This window comes from Micrasema longulum, unplaced genomic scaffold (genome assembly GCF_059751315.1).
Source record: "Micrasema longulum isolate JH-2025_06_02 unplaced genomic scaffold, ASM5975131v1 h1tg001259l, whole genome shotgun sequence".
NCBI lineage: Eukaryota > Metazoa > Arthropoda > Insecta > Trichoptera > Brachycentridae > Micrasema > Micrasema longulum.
Genome location: NW_028278446.1, coordinates 685124 through 705981, shown reverse-complemented (window position 1 = coordinate 705981; position 20858 = coordinate 685124). Strand labels below are relative to the sequence as shown.

At 33.7% G+C, this 20858-nt stretch overlaps 1 protein-coding gene across 2 annotated transcripts in view; it reads left to right on the top strand.

The window, feature by feature from the left end:
• Window positions 1-206: 206 nt before the first annotated feature.
• ine (solute carrier family 6 member inebriated) overlaps window positions 207-20858 on the top strand; it is a 66487-nt gene continuing 45835 nt past the window's right edge. For both annotated transcript variants that reach the window (XM_088234577.1, XM_088234579.1), the window contains exon 1: window positions 207-1006. In XM_088234577.1, the coding sequence (XP_088090703.1) occupies window positions 438-1006 (569 nt within the window). In that variant the 5' untranslated portion in view covers window positions 207-437. The remainder of the gene's footprint in view (window positions 1007-20858) is intronic.

The following is a 20858-nucleotide window of genomic DNA, read 5'->3' as shown; positions in this document are numbered from 1 at the left end:
GCGCAAGTCATGTTCGAAACTCCTAATCTCTTGTTAATGTCCTAATTCCTACAGTACGGCGTACGGGAACACGGCAAAACACAAAACGGCAACCGGCAACCTCTATCAGCGCGGCAAATTGCGTCAGCTGTCAGCGTCAGCTGCTCGCAACTCGCAACTCGCAACTCGACCGCAAGTCGTTCGGTCAGTTCAGTCGTTCAGCGATCAGTTTCAGTGCGTCGCGCGTCGCGTTCACTGTCCGAGATCGCACACCGAGCGGCGAGCGCCGAAGTTTCAGTCAGCGTGACGAATGAGATAAAACCGACACGTTGTGGTGTGCGAATAAAGTTTTCTAATATTATGTATTTAATTGTAGATGCTACTCTCGCGCAAGTCGGCCGCAAATTTTAGTCGTTGGAAAATGACTTAAAAACATCGCCGTTTCCTTGCTCGCCGAAATGAGCGGAGGGCACAGTCCCACGGAGGATCGCCCCAGGGCAATCAGCCCCCTGCACCGCAGCGCCATCAACAACAGGACGAAAATCCTCGACGGCCTTAAATCTCCCGGCTTCAAAGATGACGGAGACGAGAGCAGACAACTCATCAACATCTACAATCGGAAGCCGGCGGTCGTTCCTCGCGTGGAGCCGGACTCCGAAGGATACTCCCGCAATGGGCACGAAAACGGCCAGCTCGACAAAGTGCGCAACGGAGACGAGGAAGGAATAACGCTGATGTTCAACGCCAACGCCAACAGGCCGCGGCTCTTGGAGCTCAGTCCGCCATCTAAGCGGTTCCGGAGCACGAGGAGCCTGAAGCAAGCCGAGGAAGGCCCTCCGGCCGGGCTCACGAGGACCGGCTCGGCCGTGTTCTCGGACTGCGGCAGCCAGATGTCCAAGTTCCCCGACGCCTTGTCCATGCGCTCCCTGGCGTCTATCGGAATGGGCTCCACGGACGGCCGGCGGATGGTCATCCGCCGAGTGCCGACTTCTCCGAACGAGCTTCTCAATCTGGTGAATCCTCCAACGTAAGTCATAATTTTCTTTTTAAATCATATTGGTTTCGGCCAAGACTCTCGTTAGAATATTTAACACTTTTTATTTATTATTTTTTTGCATTTAAAAAGTCGGTATAAATCGATGTTTCTTATCATTTTCTAGTGATTCATATTCCTTTGAACGGTCACATGTTTTCATGAATGTATTAAAATAATGTCGTTTGACCGCGGCAAACAATTAATTATCATTGATATTTATGTCGACTAAACTATGTGTATGCACAAAAAACTAATTTTTTACATAATTACAAAAATAAATATAACTAATAAAGAAATTGCGTAATATTATAAAAATTGGATGCATAGGTTCTTAATTAATATTTAGTATTTCTTATGGTAATCTAATAATTTACATAAACACATTATTTGCATAAAAAGTATATTTACCGTCTCAGGGCCCCGATTAAAATAATTGGAAGTTAATAGAGTTATCTTCGACTGTCTATAAAGTAAAATCAAAATTAATGTACAAAATTGTGTATATTTGTACGAAAAAATTTAACATATTCATCGGAAACGTGTAATTGAACATGTTTAGGAGAAAAAAAATATTTGTGCATTCTATTTTTTACACAGAAAACTTAATTTTACTTTGTAGAAAAATTAGGCCGATCATGTTCTTACTTGTGTTATATAATATAATATAACCTTACTAAAACATCGTACCTACCCACATTGGCATTAAGTATATCAATATAATGTAATATTAAATACTGAACTATTATACCAATAGGCATTATGCTTTCACTCTTCTTCATCCTACGTTATCTAAACTACCAAATGATGTATATGTAATTTAATAACCTATGTACCTACGAGTAGTTGCATAAATAAATAAAATAAAACAACTGACATTATACTAGCAGGCAACAGACTATTACGTAACATCAAATTTTTGACGTAACAACAATCTTACTGGAATATGTGGACGTTTTGCATAGCACTGTAGGCTCCAGGGTACAAGACGATTCAATTTATACGGACTTTAGCAAGGCGTTTGATAAAGTTAAACCGATGATAGATGGGAATGCGATCATTCTCAAAACAAAACTTGAAAATATTGGTATACATGGTGACCTGCTGCGTTGGATTCAGTCATATATATCAAATAGGTGTCAAGTGGTAATGGTTAGAGGTTGTGAATCGCTGCCCTACTCTCCAACTCCGGAGTTCCCCAAGGGTCTCACCTAGGTCCATTGTTATTTCTAATTTTTATTAACGATATGCCCAATAAATTAAAATCAACGTCTCGCTGATGACCTTAAAATATATAATAAAACTGATAGAGTGGAGAATTGTGTAAAATTGCAGACTGATTTGCAAATTTTATTGAGTTGGTGCCATAAAAACAATATGCAATTAAACATTAATACGTGCTACTCATCAGATGACTTCGTAAAATTAAACCAATAACTTTTCACTACTCTCTTGGTGACAAACCATTAAGTAGGGTTAACATTATTAAGGATCTCGGGGTTTATTTTGACACAAAATTAAATTTTAAACATCATATAGATTACATAACTTGTAAGTCACTTAAGCTACTGGGGTTCCTTAAGAGAGTAACCAAACCCTTTGAAAAACCGGAAACTGTTATATGTCTATATATGAGTTTGATTCGCAGTAATCTTGAGTATGCCTCTTGCGTATGGAGTCCGCAATATCAAAATCATATAAATTCAATAGAATCTGTTCAAAAAAGTTCTTAAGGTACCTTTTGTATAAGTTCCAAATTTCTAACCCACGTTCAAATTTAAATTACGAGCAACTTCTAAATTTTTTTTCATTTTATTTCTCTAATAAAACGCCGCGTTGTTTTCAATATAAAATTTATGTATAAAATATTAAACTGTAAAGTAGATACTAACCTCCTAAATAAAATACAAATAAATACGGGATTGAGAACACTCAGACATCGGGAAATATTTAAACTGCCTTTGTTTTCAAATAATACGCTACATACCACACACCTATGGCCCGCATGTGTCGGGAATATAATATAAACTGCCAAAACAATAAAATTGAAATTTTTCATGATACTCTCTCAGTTTTTGCGAATAATCTCTTAGAAAACATTTAACCAGGGCTCAGTTGGTAGCAAATAAATTCAACGCCGAAACTTAGTAAAATGTGATCTCTTTCAGTATTATTTGGATTATTTTTATTTTATTGAAATAAACGGCACTTAGCGCCTTTTACATATTAGTTACAAATACAATTAAATATACATACATGTAAGCATAATTATAAGTAATACAGTGCATTTAAAACAATATTATTAATTAACAAATTAAGAAAGTCTAAAAAAGATAAACCATATAAAAGAATAAAATATTACCAGTTATAGAATTATCGATAAAAAAAGATAGATTATATTTATAAACTTCCAGAAATCAAGCTTATAGAAATGTTTCTCAAGAAAAATTTCACGACGAGATTCGAGGGTGTTGTAATCCAACACCCCTGCTAGGCGGATGGATGGATGGATACGAGAATGGATAATTATTAGTTTCTTTAAGATATACGTATGACAAAAATTGCTTTTGAACCGTATCTTTCTCAAGGATGTGGTTCGATTCAGAAGGGTCCCAAATGATGGAACAGTATTCTAGTATGCTGCGAACTAGTGTATCATACAATATGCCAATTGCAGTAGTGTTATTGAAATAACTAGACTTTCGAAGTACAAATCCAAGCATTCTACTTGATTTATCTACAACACTTACTAGTAATATGGGACTTTAACTGACTAGTAATATATATATTACACAGTATGCCTAAATAAGTGACATATCAAACTTGGACATCTTTCCACGGAATTATTTTATCAATTATTTACCTACTCTGATAGATAAATTACTTTAGTACTATGGGTAAATACGCATAATTTTTCCACATTTTAATTAGAGAAAAAAAACAGGTTTTTTTAGTCACGAGGTTCGCTTTTCAAGAGATAAAAATTGTTTAAACCTGAATCAATTGCTGTTAGTATATTTTTGTTCAATGAATACTTAAGTAATTATTAGAGTTTTTGTGTATTTGTAATGTTTTTTTTATCATTTATACCTTAGAAATTATTTGACACTAATTTTTAATAAACTGTGGGTCTCAAGACTGATACTCGACCATCACAATTAATTTAACTTGTGTTATTATCTTAAAATTTATGTATATTCAATCAAATTAATTTAATGAATTTTATTTTTGAAGCACTAAGTTTGTGATTATTCATTATTTTATTTTATTAACATAAACGGCAAATCTGCATTTAACAAAAATTTATAATATTAACACATTTTGCTTAGTATTTTTTCAATTTCCTTTTACCCAAGATTTATAAAAAAAATTAAAACCAAAAATTATACAAGATTTATAAAAAATAATTAACCCAAAAATTATACAACATATTCAGTAGAAAGTTTAAACAACTTAATTATAATAAAATAATTAGAAAACAACTTTGTTTTTAACCACTTTTGTTTTTCTACCAACTGGTTTCGAAAGTACATAAGCTTCTTTATCAAAGTATAATTAACTAAATAGCTTTAGTCAATTAGAAAAAAACTAGTGAATAAAAACAAAGATGTTGTTTATTTATTTCAAATGAATTTAATTTTTCTGGAATATATTTAAAACTTGACTTGCATATAATTTATAAGGATGACAGGAATTCGCTGTAAAAAAAACCAGCCAGTTGTCAAAATTAAAAACGAACTTTTCTATGTAATGCTGATAACCGACGTATACAAAAAAAAAGCGACGTACTTAGGGGTTCTAGTAATTTTGTATTTAAGAAGGTAAACATGAACAGAAAATATAAAAGAAAAAATAATGAAACCCACTAAATCGCGAAACCAAAAAAATAAATAATCTCGCCGCTTTTGAATTTCGGTAGGCACGAGATTAAAAACGTTTCGTGTATATTTGAATAAACGCCCGGGATGAAAAGGTTCAAATTATATCTTGATTTATTTTCTTCGATATTAGCATAAAAATGTCATTGTGTTTTGTGTAAAAAATATTTTATGACTATCGTATAATTTTAATATCTGACTAAACTGCCGACATAAAATATCAATTTCATCATAGTAATTTCCCTATACGCACCCGGTGATGCATTGGGCACTGCTTTGGTACACCAATTGCAGCGTATCTTGTTATTTTTTGTTACACGAGGGTAAGATCATTAGTCATACGCTTCAGGTGTCAGTCGAGGGACTGCGAAACAATTTAATGTATCCACTTTTAAAACAATATTTCTTGTCAACCATGTCAGGAATCTTGCATAGTAGGCAAACGCGCTGACTGCTACACCGCGAGGGTTACGTGTATCAGTCATAAGGTGATCAGTTTTACGGTTCAGGTACCAGTCCAGGAAAAATAAATCTTGCAGTGCAGAACCACTAATATTACAAGACCACTATTTCAGGAATCGGACCTCAAGCATGTTAGGCGAACGCGCTAACAAATACACAGAAGACTTATCTGCACTTTTTCAGGATTTTTGCTTTAATATGCACATTATTTGAAATTAAATAATTGATTTCGTCCGCAATATTTCAAAGCACTTTTTCTAGATCTGAAGCGTTTAACTGATCAAACTTATCTTCCATTTAGCAAATAAGATCCATATACTCTGCAGTTGAAATTCAAGTGCAGTGCCCTATGCGCCACCGGGCTAGTAAAATATTAGTTATATATATTATCAACTAAACAATTCGTGAATTGATTTCTGTATTAATGACTTAAATAACTACTTACGAACATGTTTTTCATACGAGTATTATCAAAAAATTACTGTGATGAAAAAATAAGGTGAAATTTTTAATTCAAAATTCGCAGGCTCTTCGATTCTGGCAAATCTTTTTTTTGTTTGTAGTACTGTCACTGACATCTGTTTCAAATTTCATGTCTATTGACGTTTGTCCAATAGTTACGCACGTGTTTTGTGAACAACAAAAAGTTGATTTAGCGATTTTTACAATGTCTGATTTTGTTGAGTAAAGAAGTTGCATTAAATTTTGTTTGCGGGGTGAAATTTCTGCTGCAGAAACGTTGAGAATGTTTCAGAAGGCCTTCGGTGACCAGTTTATGTCAGAAAAAATGTTTACAAGTGGCATAAACAATCCAAAAAGAAAACTTGAGTCACCTCACGCGGAAGTAATTTCAGAAATAGAAAACTTTATAAAACCATCGCGCTTTATAGTATATTAACAATTTTTTTTTTATTTTTAAAAAACCCTGAACTTCCTCATTGCCCCACAGGGCCGCGATTACCTATCTTCATCGGTACATATCGAGACGGTGTAATGTAAAATCGATATTTATGTACGAAGATGTGTAATGTTTGAGGAAGGCAGGGGTTAATACCAGTGGTGAATGGTGATTTAATTTACAGGTAAGCTATAAAAAAAACATATATTTGTACCTACATAGAAGGTACATTATATAATGTAAGTAATATATACCATAAATTGATATTTTTCTGTGGTTCTGTGTGATACAACAACTCTCATCCATGAAATCAACTCAAACGACGTATCTTCGCGATATAGTATCCATTACTTTAATACATAACTCATTAAAAATAGCACCATGAATTCGGTTGATATAAGGTATTCAATTGAAATGTCAACTGGCCGAATTGTTCTAGAAATTAATAGTGCTAAAAACGGCCGCGCCGAGCGCCATATGTCCTGCAAAATGACGCATGAAAGTAATTATGGTGTTATGTCAAAAGTACCATCTCAAGGAAAAATAGCCCTTAAGAAATAATGTTTATAATACTATTTTCCAAATCAAGAATCTTCTAATAATTTGTGTAATCTGCAAGTTTAATTCTAGCAGAAAAAACCCGCACTGGGGCTAAGACATTCAAATATAGTATACTTATTTGTATGAAGAAGTAAGCTAGAATAACCGGCTAGTTTCTTGGCTTACCGCAGGCGCTGGGCGCGCTTTATTAATATTAATATTTATATTAGGATAAAAATACAAACGGTGGAAATAATTTAAAATAAATAGTAATTATTTATTTGTTTTTCTGTAAATAAAGTTACATCATCATCAGTGGCGCTACAGCCCGCCTTAAACATAAAAATGAACCTTCTATCAATTTCAATTTAAACAATCTCTGTGTTTCTTTGTTTGTAACATTTTCAATATGATTTTATTTTACGTGCTTGGGTACTTTCTTTAATTTAATTATTTTCTACACTCGTTGGAAGTTCATTGTCACGTCACCAGCATTTGCCTCTCGCCACCGGCTGTCACCGCTTGTCACCTGTCATAGCGGAACCTGTCTCACGTGACCGCTGGCGCTGGTGACATATGACCCCAGCCAAGGTCACATATGCCTCAAATCGAGCGGGAATGAATCCATCCGTCGGCGTCGGTCGACCCAGGACGTGATAAGTAAATATGATGCAGGGGACCCCGTGTACCTCCGGACACTATACACAAGAAAGAATTAAGAATTAGATTCTTGTCGGCAACCGAAAATTAACAATATTTTTAGTACCAACGTTCAAATGTTAAATGGCATTGATCTGGGCCCCGATTACAATGGGAATTTAACAGAGTTTTTTTTAAAAAATTGTTGCAACAGAGAGGGAAAACATTTTTGAGAAGGGAATATGGAAGTCTAGACATTTACAGGACTTACAACCTATCATTGTCTGGTTTAAGTGACCACTTTACACTCTGTACCACATTTCTGCAACTATCCATTGACTTTAGTGAAGTAAAAGAGCTGAATCGAGTCTTCGGGAGTTGTCTATCAATGAAATTATTATCCATGCTAATATTGGCAACATTATCGAGTCTTTTTTTTAAATCAAAAATGTTGTTCCAAAAATGGAGAAAATTCTAATATACGAAGCCTATGTAAAAACTAAAATATCGTCGCTGCGCCTGCAAAATCCGCTATGTAAAAAAACACAACTTTTCAAGAGAAGGAAAAAACTGATTTACTCAACGGTGTCTCGCATTTCTTAAAAAGCAAATAAATAAAAAATTAGAGCCTTACGTCGGATTTAGCATAATGATGTTTTATAAAATGATATTTTAATATTGAAGCCTTAGTGAATATTTTTGTGGCTGAAAGGCACATAGCTGGTTTAATTTGAGTCTTAAAATCCGTTTTGTAGTAGAGGCAGCACATAGCGGATTTTAATGAACGCGTATTTTCGACATAGCGGGTTTTACAAATGGGTAATGATTGGTTTTTTTATTGTTAAATTATATTTTGAACTTATGCGTAAGACATATTTAACCAAGCCAATAGTATGTTTTGAACATACCTTTATCTTCACCAGCCAAAAGTTGATATACCTAACTAAATTATTATAGAGTAAAAGAGAAATAAACATTTGCAGAATAAGAAAGATAGATAAATAATTAAACAAAATGTTTTATACATAATGTTCAAGTAACTAATTACCCAAAAAAAAAGCAGCCACAAAAAAAAAATATATAAACATGTTGAAAGTAAAAAACAAAATAGAAACTACAAATCAAACATTATGGCGGCCTCCGTGGTGTAGTGGTCAAGACGCTTGACTCACGCTCGGAAGGTTCCGGGTTCGATTCCCGGTGAGAACACAAAAATCAAAATGAATTTTTCTCAAGCCTAGGTGTTCTGTGATGAAATTCACCACTGTAATTGGGCCTACTGGCCTGTAGTGGTGCAAAAATAAATGAAATGAAATGAAAATGAAATGAAATGAAAATTATTGTCATACATTCGTAATAATTAATACCGTAATAATGATGTCAACATTTTGATAAAATAAATGAACCTCTCAACGCAGTATTTTAAGAAACAATAATTACGACTTCTTACTAGTAAAATCATAATTTTTCTTAAAACTGTTGAGATCTTTGAAATACAAAGATAGTACCCATAATTTAAAAAATCAGTATTTGAGATTATCGTTAAAGAAGTGATAGATAGTCTCGATGCATACCTATATAATTTTAAAGATTGTAATTGTTCAAACATAGACTTGTCAATTTTTTTCGGCTCTGTGTACAATGGTAGCGGTATTGCATATAAATCTTGCCTCCTTCTTTGGGGCAGTAGTGTTCAGTTATCAATAATTTCCTCGTAGTTGTACAGCAACCCTCTAATCTGTGTTACAGTAGGATCTCCAACTTTTTTGCCTGGTCGAATTGTGCTGTAATTAGTGGAGAGTGTGTCGTAAGCCATGAAAAGTTATAATCTTTATGCTTAATAATGTACGGTTTGGATGGTCTAGCTTTTATGCGGTCAACGTAATATGAAGAGGAGTACACTGTTTTTCTAAGGTCGAATAGACGCTACCTACCTCAATCATCGTGTGCCCCTTTTCTAAAATAAGTTGCACCAACGCACTGCGTCTGCCAGAGCACTGCAGAGGACTTTATTTTTGTTTTGGTGAGCGCAGCCGTCTGATAAGTGATTGTTGTAAATCCCTTATGAATTTCTCATTCTATAAAGTCTATGATGCAATAAATAAACTCATTCGCTGTAACACCTCTATTACCTTCACGCCAAACGTACGGAAAAACATATTTCGTATTATTTTCATAGATTGTAAAATTATGTAAGGTAATAATATTGAGCAGAAACTAAACGTATTGGACAAAGCTGTGTGCTCTAAAGATCCATTGTTGCAACTAAATGATGGTCAGTGCAAGGTGCAATAGCCAGCTTCTTTGCATCTCTTGCCTCATTTATCTTACTTGAGTGAAGTTGATATCCTTCGTTTCTTAATTCTTCTTTCTTGTAGGATACACATAATATGTCGCATTGATCTTTGCGTGGTTTAAATATTGATATTTAAACCACGAAAAGATTTGGAGGGGAGTTTTGCCTTTCTCTGCACACCAGAACGTATAAACTGTATGCATTTCTGATTACGATTTAAATTTATCCTCCATGTATGTTCTTGAACTAGTTGAGTGGCAATAATGGCTTAAAACTTTAGGCAATTGAAAGATCTAACTTTCAGTATTATATCTTTAGTCTGTGGATCTAACCACTGTTTCACAGACTCGGATTAAAAAGTGCTGGGACTATTTCGTAGTATAGCTGTTTGAGTCTAATGACCGTTATCTATCTGTTTAGATGACATTCATTGGGTAAATGTATCTTTCGTGATGTCCAGAGTAGTGTTAAAAAAATCTCCGCATACTCTTACTTTTTTACCATTGAACGTGGGTAAGAAGCAGCCGACTCCAATTTGGGGTTTCAAAGCACTGATATCATTTGATTGTTGTCGCCTGTTGATTATTTTTCTGATATTCACGAGCCCAAAAATATGGGTTTTTTTAGCTTCTCAAGGTTGACAAGCTCCAGAAATATTTGAACACATTTTGGCGAGCTTGCTCAGTAACTAACCCGCATAGAAATATCTATTAGATATTATATTCAAACCATGATAATTGCACGATGTTTCTCTTATTTTTCTTTGCGCTCTTTTGACGAAAATTGTATGCCCACTAACTGTTTTAATACCGTTTAATTTTTCTCCCAGGACTCTTAATATTTTATTCACTTTTCGCTTATCCTCTGTGTTTGGTTCATTTAGTCAACAGATCATCGTCGGAGTTGCAGTTAGAATCAGCGCATTCAAACTGTTCCGTTTCGTGGTTCAATATAAACCTATAATTACATGTTCCCAGTTTATCTGCACTACTTTTCTCATCTGAATTGGAAGCTTTTAAACAGTCCCTTTTCAGGGTTGAGAATAAGTTCTGTACCATCGACATCATTATTCATAGACGAGAGTACAATCGGAGATGAATTCTCCGAGTTTTTCTCCAAAACTTTTTAATTATTGTGTTAATTATGTGACACGTTCGGATTCATATTTTCGACATCATGGAAATCAGTAAAATTGGTAGTATTAATGCTAAGGGGGATTGGTATATCAATAAGTGATTGTTGTGTATCAACAGTTGTGGTGTGACTAATGCTGTTTGCTTGATTTTCTTGGAGTTCAGCATGATGATGATCGTTCAGAACCGTGTTCACTAATCGCTGAGCTCTAGAGGATCTAAATTTAGGTGCAGACAGGTATGTTACCTATTGTAACCAAAACAACAAACTATTAGTTAATTTATAAGCTTCAAACTAATGGATACATAATTGTCAATTATAAATGCCCCAAATACAAAATAGTTTTAAAATACTTATAAGTTTATGATCAGGCACATCATTTAAAACCAAAACAAGGAAAATGTAAAATAATTAAGAATACTATTAAAAATCATTTAATGATTGGTATGTACATAATATTTCAGTTGATGTTTAAAAAATGTTTGAGCTAGACGAAAAGTTGTATTCGATAGCTTAACAAAATTTACAAACAATAAACGTAACTTCCACAGTTTTTTTAAGGTAAATATTGTACCTAACAGCCAATTATTATTTTCTAATTATATGATAAAAATAAAATCCGCAATTTTATATGCACCTATCCATGGTTTAAGCCAAAAGTTAAAGTTATTAAAAGTTATTTATTCATGTATAAATGCACATCATACTATAAAAAACACAAGTATTCTTAGGTAAACATTATAAAATACATTTTTAAAAGTTCTAAAAGGTTATTGTAATGTCTTTAATATGAGATAGTTGAACGAAAAATAAACTGTTATATTACTTACTGGGCTGTTAAAGTAAAAACTAATTAATTACACTATTCTTAATAGTTTAAATATGTTTTATTGTATGTGCTGCGAGTCACAAGTCACAACAAGACTGGCAAAAAGAGCGTTCTGAGGGAAGAGTAGGTGCAAACTCCGTTATGTGCCATCAACGGGCGCAATAGTAAGTTTTCCCCTTTAGTTAAAAATGCGATATGTGAACGGAGTCTTCATAGTGTATTTTGAAAGCCATTTTTCAAGTGAAAACACATAGCTTATTTTGCATTTTTCTAAACTAGCTTTAAAATAAAAAAAAGGGTTTCATAGGCCGATCCGTCTCTTCTTGTTACATGGCAGGGCGGAAAAAACCGAAATTCGCAAAAAAAACGTTTGACGGATTTTGCAGGCGCAACGACGATATGTTATATGCAACTTCTATAGGGAACAGGAAATCTAAATGATATTAACAGACTACAAAGACAGCAAAATAAAATATAAAAGTTAGTATATGACCTACCCTATCTAACAGCAACTAAAGAATTTTTTAAACAAACTAAGCAATTAAATGTAACTGAACTCTTTAAACTAGAATCCTCAAAATTTATGCATAAATAAGCCACTGGTGTAATTGTAGACGAAGAACTAAAACTTAAAAATTGTAGTAAACATGGACATAATACGAGAATATCAGAAAAATATCATATACAACCTTCTAAAACGAGACAAGGACAGTCGAGACTAATAAACCATGGACTTAAACTATACAATAAACTACTAGACAAAACTAAGCAAAAGTTTTGGTTTTGTTTTTTAGACGTCACCACAAACTGACGGATTTTCGTATTTTTTTCATAGCGATAGTTGGAGGACCGGCAATCGATACAAGCTACTTTCTTTCTTTACAGAGTATGTTCTTTTCTCTTTCTTATATAATACAAAAAAACTATACCTGTCTATTTATTTTAGGACCAAAAAATTCATAAACATTTCTTGTATACCCACGAACAGGCCATGCGTTTGTGGGATTTTTTGTTTCATATCCTTACTGTCAATATATATTTCATTGCAATGTAATTATTCTTTACTTTTTGAATACTCTGTTTTACCTCTTATGTATATGTATATTGTAAAATAAAAACAAAAATAATGTAATAATCAATAAAAAATTATGTTGAGAGTAGAAATGACGTTTTTTTTTATGCAATTATTACATAAATTACAAAGTTTAAAAAAAAAATTGTGATGGATAAAAAGTATGAATTAAACAAGTGCCTAATTATAATGAAGTATTTGATAAAACCTTATCCTATTTGGAATTTTCCTGTAACAATGATTCACCTTGGGTATTTTTACGTTTTTATTACGTAAATTGCAGGGGAAATTCGCTCAATCGCTCTAGGGGAAATCAGTGTACAAATGAACATATTTTATCCTTTAGTGAAAAAATTACGTATTTACAAATTAAAATGAGATAGCATAGAAAAACCAACATACATATAGGCAAGGTGATCAGTCTAACGCCTCAGATACCAGTCCAGCGGCCTGATTCTGAGTCCGTGCGATCGCAAGTTAACGCTGAAACTATCACGGTCGCGCTTTATTTCGAACGTAAATTCAAATCCGTATTCTGGGCTGGTATTCCAAACGCTCTCGTGGCCGTGTTATCTCGCGTATTTAAATACAAAATACACGAGAAAAACTGTTTTCTCGTGCCACGAGATTGGTTCAGAATAGCACCCCTGTTAACACTTTGAGTACCGGCCGAATAACCATAGAATTTACCTTGTGCCCGGCACATTTTTGTGAAATTTCATGCTTTACGAAGGGTTTCTTAAAAGTGTCATTATTATGAAAATACTCTGTTAAATCAATTAAAACTTTTCATATTTATTCGAATCAACTAAATAAGTCATTTTTGTATGATAGTTTTGCTAACATGGGCCTTTATAAAGAGCCACATTGTTCGCACATATACAGGTTCTTACTCCTTTTTTGTGCTTTGTATCCCGGAGCCGTGTAAACACTTGATTATAATAACCATGCGTTGTGTCCCGGTCCCGTGTTTTCACGTAGTTTACCAGCAGCGAAAAAGTACTAATAAAAGTTACTAGATGTCAATAAAATGCACTTTTTTGGATAGCTGGTAAACCACGTGAAAACACGGGACCGGGACACAACGCGTGGTTGTATAATCACGTGTTTACACGGCTCCGGGATACAAAGTGTTAACACGAGCTCGTGTTAAATTATCACGAATCGCGAATTATAACTTAAAATCAGACTGCAGGGACAGTAAAATATTGCACTGTTAAACAAAACAAACAAACCATCACGCCGTTCCCCTTAAGGGTAGGCAGAGAGGATAGAACGCCACATCACTATATTTGCATACAGATCTCGCTTTCTCATTCATACATCTTCTCATGCACGCACTTATTCCGACTTTTAACATGGCTTTAACCACCTTTAAAACAAATATTTTTCGTCAACTCTGCCAGAAATCGAACCCGGGACCTCAAGCATGATTCTGGTTCTTTTTCACAGAGAACTGTATAACGTACCTACTCTTATCGGGTAAATAAATTTTTGGCTAATATTTTGAGTTATTCTCTAAATGAGAACATAGTAATTTAAAATTGAACATAGTTTTTTATGGGCAGTAAAAAATATTCAGATGAAGTAATAAGGTTCTGCAATAAGTTTTTTAGGGTTATTATGCCGTGTGTCGTTCGTACTATTTACCCACGTTTCGGAGCGTCCATCAGGGTTGATGTTATTTGTGAAATATATGTGTAATAAAGAAATCACATAAAAGCGCAGATTGTGAAGCGCCACAAATTTCAAATTGATCAACCCTGATGAAGAACTTTTTAATGCGACAGTGAAGTGAAATAGCGAACTTTAATAATGAGGTTCTGATGGAAGTAGGAAAAAAATTACATATTTTTTTAAAGAGCAACACCACATTTAGGCCCAGTGCAGGTAGCAAGATACATTAGGCATAAATTGTATGTACTTATTAAGGAAATATAGTAGGTAATTTACCCAACGCGTCATGTCTCGTCTGTCACATGTTCACGTTACACTCATACTTATTTATACAACATTAAGCCATTTAACTTTAGTACCGCACGTAGTATTAGGTATGTGTGGAAATTAAACATTGAACTGACAGAATAAAAAAAGAAAGCGGAAAAAATCGTTGAAATAAAATCTCTTCGATAAATTTACAGAAAACAATATTTATCGGACGCCGCCGCGCCGCCGCGCTATGGTTTGGTTAGAACATGCCAGCTAGATAAAATTATTTTTGGAGATTTATTGTTTTCTTGTAACTTGTTATGGTTACCTAATGCACTTTTGGGGTAATGAGAGGAAGTGTGGTCATTGGGTAGGTAAAAAAATATTTTAACTTAAATTCTATAATATAATATTAACAATACACGACAAAAAACAACAATAAACCAGAATTAGGTAGGTAGGTATTTGACAGGTGTTAAAACATGAAAAATATTACAAACGTCTAACTGGTAGAAAACACGTTAAAACGATAGGTACATGAAAAGGAAAAGGTATAATAGGCAGTAGGTACGTGAAAACTGTATTTCAAACATTATTTCTTAAGGACTATTTTTCTTTGAGATGATACTTTTGACATATGACTCGCAACACACGTGGCGCTCGACGCGGCCGTTTTCGGTATTATTAATTTCTAGAACAAATCGGTCAGTTGACATTTTAATCGGTATGAGAATACCTAATACTGACTGATTTATAAACTTTTATATGAGTAATTTGTTAAATTAATGGATAATAGCTACACAATATAATATATAACGTAGTTACGTAGGTTGAGTTGATTTTATAGATGAGAGTTGTTGTATCATACCATAGAAAACCATAGAAAAATAGCAATTTATAGTGTATAATATAACCCTCATTATATTATATACCTACTATGTAGGTACAAATAAATGTAATTTTTTTATAGCTTACCTGTAAATAAAATCACCGTTCGCCACTGCTATCACCTCATTAGCGTACGATCGCATATCGATATGTAAATTTCAAGATGGAGGAGTGTTAGTTACCAAGTAAACAAAACTTGTCACTAGAATTACTTATTCACATTACTCGTACTTGGTGCCTCTTACCCGCTGTGACGTCACCTTACTAACTCGGTCATTTTTTTATTTTATTTATTTAGTTACTTGCGCTTACTTATCCTCAGAAACAATCAATCAGATTTGTGTTTGAGGGAAATACCTACTTGCTAACCAAACAAATATGAGATATGAATGCGGAAAGTTCAGTGTTTATTATTATTTTTTTTATTTGTTGATAGACTATTAATCTAAGCCAAAAATGTTTTTTTTTTAAATAAATATCGTATTGTCTTCTTCTTTTCCACATCCGCTCCTAAGTGGAGCATGTGGACATCACCAGTTGCCTCCAGGAGACCCTATCGCCAGCCAGCATTTTCGCCTCTTTCCACGTCAATCCAGCGCCCCTTAATTCCGCCGAATAAAGTCTAAAGATCGTCATCGACGGCCTTTCAGGACGGCGTGACCCCGCTGGTTTAAAGAAGAGGCAACTTGGGTTTAGGTTCTCTTGAGGCATGCGCAGCACGTGTCCAAGCCAGGTCCACCTCCGCATCCTCAAGACGCTCCTTATAGGAGGCTGCTGCGTCCGTTCTTGGATTTCAATGTTAGTTATAAAATCATACCACCATATACCTAATATTCTTCTCAAGCACTTAATCTCAAAACTCAGTAGTTTGGTGTTTTGAGCTATGTATGACACAGAAAATTTCACTCTGATACCTATTTTTTAAAAACAACAATCAAATCGGTTCAATTTTAGGGTGCGGAAAACTGGACAAAGAAACGTCGATTTTGTCGATTTTAATTTAATTTAGTTAGTTAATTAGTCCGACGTGGAGTTGTCTTTTTCGCAGAAAAGCAATGTTAGAAAAACAATGTTGAAATACCTGTTCATCAATTTGTTTAGCCACCGCATTTCCTCTTAAGGAAGACAGCTGATATCTACGGTGCAGTATGATCAGGGCTGACAAATTGAGTCTTCTAGTCACGGAGTCAGGTTTCCTGCAGAGGAATTACCATCATCATCCGACAATGAATTCATCCGCTCTTATCCGCAATTTCCCGCGCCGCGCCGGAACCGTTTAGCGGACTGGGCTGGCCTTATGGTAGTCAGTACTTGCGCCGTGTCCTTTAACGAGGCGGGCCGACAGAGGACGAGAGGACAGAGGTGTCAAGTTCTAGGGTCAGGTTTACCGGGATCAATTATGTATGTTGTTTGCGACGGCGAGGCTAGATACCTTGGAAACAGACGATAAGTAGAGTGAGGGAGGTCAAAATGGCATACCTATTGTAAAATTGCGCTAGAGAAAATGATTTAACTTTATCTGATAATATTAATATATAATTCTAGCGGACCCGACAGTTGGCTTGCCTTTGAAAAAGAATTTTTATTGATAAGTAGGTACCTAGGTACTTGTTTGTGATTAAATTTAAAACTAAAAATTGTTAATATTCAAATATTGAATTAAAGTAGATACTTGTTTATGGTTGAATTCCAAAACATAAAATAAATATTTTTTCAAATATGGCATTCTTTTTGCAAACGTCAGACTCCGATCTTCTCACCAACAGAGGGGTGAACTTATGTAGGAAAACGATTTATAAAAATGTGTCGAATTCAATATTATTTTAGTTTTACCAAAAATCCAGTAAAAAGAAATAAATGGGTAGAAATTATAAGGAATTTAAGGAAAGGATCCACAAAAAACAAATGTTGTGTGTATACATTCTGAAACAAACTTTTTTAATACACAAAAAAACAACATCTTTCCATTTTTTTGTTAATGCATTAGCATTCTCTTCTAATGCAACCCTGGTAGATCGATGAATAAAACATTTGTGATCCTTGCTTATTTTTTACATATTATATTGAAGATTTGAATATCTACGAACATGCACAGCGCAAAGATCTATATTTCTCTGAAAACCGCACGTAAATCGGTTAAGCCGTTTAGGAGGAGTTCAGTGACATCACACGTACAGAGGAATTATATATATATATAAAGAAAAAATAAGAGATCCGGAGTTGGAGCCCCACTCTATCATCCCTTTTCTAACAGTGACTTATTTTTAACTCGTTGAAAATGCCCCCCAAAATTTAATATTCGTTTAAATCATATCAACGCAAATATTTATTTTTTCTCAAATTGAACGGTTGGGTAGGTAGCAAGAAATTTCTTTAAGGCAATATGTCCGCCATTATGCATATGTATGTATACTGTGTATATATATATATATATATATATATATATATATGAAGTGTTTGAATAAATAATTGGTTAGTTGACTTCCCGGAAACTGCAAATCTATCGCAACACTCTATCATTGATTGATTCAGAAGAAATTGAGACGTTGATAAAAGTTCGTTTTCATTAATTTTGACATTTAATTAGTGCTCTAATTTTATTTAAATTTAATTTCTCTTACCACTAAACTCCGTCATTCCAAAACCCTACTTTTGATTGTTTGTATATAGAAAACTGCTAATATTTAAATATATTCGTCGTCACTTATGTTATGTGAATCAGGCTGCATTTATACATGTAGGTGTTACGAATGTAATTATTTTAAAGTATACAAAATAGTGTGTAACAATAACAACAATATATTTTAATTCATAATAAAGTTTATTCTTTTTTTACAAAACCGCGCTGGGGTGGTATTCCAAACGCTCTCTCGGGGTAAATACACGAAAAAAACTGTTTTTTTCGTGCGGCGAGCACGGTTCAGAATAGCACCCCTGAAATTTTCTATAATTTAGCGTCAACGTTTATCTCGCGAAGGCTAGTTCATTCTATTATCAGTCCATTGTCCTGTTTTGATTGGCTAACTAATAGAGGGGAGTTAAAGGCTAGCCTCGTGGTGTAATTGTCAGCGCGTTTGCCTACCATACAAGAGGTCTCGGGTTCGATTCCCGACACGGTTGATATGAAATATTGATTTAAAAGGGTGTTTTCACACCAGAATATTTCATAGTACCTGGACCTGAAGTGTAAAACTGATCATCTTACCTTCATGCAACAAAAATTATCAAGATACGCTGCGATTGGTGTACTAATGGAAAGGGAATTATGATGAAGGAGCGTGTTATTAATTATAAGAAGTATCGAATTTACATAAGAACCATTCTGTTATTATTTACGAAAAACAAAATAAGATTTTTTAAATCTTGTTTTGGGTAAAACTTCCTCCTTGCTTTCTTCTCGAACATTTTTCTCCGTCTCTCTTGAGATAGCTGCGTTACTTTATTTTACGATTTGGTAGTTTTATTCGTGGATTTATTTTAAGGTAGAAAATGTATTAAATCAAATATACGAACAAGACGGATCCCGTTAGAAGTGGTTTCACTATCAATAAACTTATCAATGTTACCCACATCAAGTCAGATTACAATTTTCGCTAGATCGCGACAGTCTCTTGAACTAAATAGATAGTAAAAAACGGCTTGTAAATGACTATGTTTAAAGTCTGACAAGATTTCGTTACTACCTTATCAGCGAATTGTTTATTACTCACCTGAATGTAAAAATATTGTTTCTATTTCAAGGTGAGATTTAATTTATATTCCCATCCGCAACCAGAGGTGCTGCGTTCGTTCTCTAATGAAAAAAATGTATTTGTTGATTATTTTTATTATTTTTAATTTGATTGTTAAACCTTTACTGGTTACATACATTTAACGAAATATTTTTACTTTTAAAATTCATAATTTACTATTAATTTTATTTTTTCAAGAATTAACGGTACAAGTACCTTTTACATTACATACATACATAAGTATTTACAGTGGAGTATATACAGTAACAACTTTTTCAACGCTTACTTAGAAATAACATAATTAAAATATTGATACCACACTAAAATGTTTTACAAGTAATTGTTTATAAGCTGGAAATTTCAATAAAAATATGTCACCTAAATCCGAATGTTTATTACCCAGCGCATGTAGACGATTCAGTACTAAATTGCTAGAATATATTGAGATATGATTGTTCCAGTGATAAAGTTGAACTAGCCTAGTCACTCTAACTGGTACTTTAAAACCAATGAGGGCCAAAATATGATAATATTTTTAACATCTTTTGTAAAGCTTGTCTGAGTCTTTTGTTTAGTTTTGTCTAGTAGTTTATTGCATAATTTCAGTCCCTCGTTTATTAGTCTCGACTGTCCTTGTCTCGTTTTAGAAGGTTGTGTCTATTATTTTGATATTCTCGTATTGTGTCCATGTTAACTACAATTTCTTCAAGTTTTAATTCTTCGTCTACAATTACATAAGTGGCTTATTTATGAATAAATTTTAATGATTCTATTTTAAAGAGTTCAGTTATATTTAATTGCTTAGTTTGTTCAAAAAGTTCTTTAGTTGCTGTTAGATAAGGTAGGTCATATACTAACTTTAATATTTTATTTTGCTGTCTTTGTAGTCTGTTTATGTCACTTTGATTTTCTGTTCCTTATAGAAGTTGCATAAACCATATTTAATTTTTTACATAGGCTTCGTACATTAGATTTTTTTTCCGTTTTTGGAACAAAGTTTTTGATTAAAAAAAAAAAGACTATAATGTCGTCACTTTGCTAATTAAATTGTTGATATGAATTGTTCAAGTCAATTGTCTGTCTTTTGTTAGTCCTAAGTATTTAACATGTTCAATTTCAGTTAGTCGTTCATCATTTATTTAAGCATCTACTTAATGACACGTTCTCCTATATTAAAAATGGGTTTTATTGCATTTTTTTTCATTAAGTGTAAGTAAGTTTGTGTTTGTCCATTTAGTCAACATAAAAAGGTCTTCGTTTATGTCATTGTTTGTTAATACGTCTGTTTGATTTTTATAGAATAGTCCAATGTCATGGGCATACATAATAATTTTTCCTTTAAAATTGTACAGTGATAAGTTATTAATATATCAAAAATATAGTAGTGAAATAATTATCAATTAATGTGAGTTAATATAAGTACTTAACCACTTACCGAGTTTTTATGTCTACCTGTTTCGAGACGTTACTTTACCGACACCGTAGTAAACTTAGTTACGGTAAAGGTGAAAGTGTATTTTAGTATTTGCATGTTGGCGTACTGAGTGTCC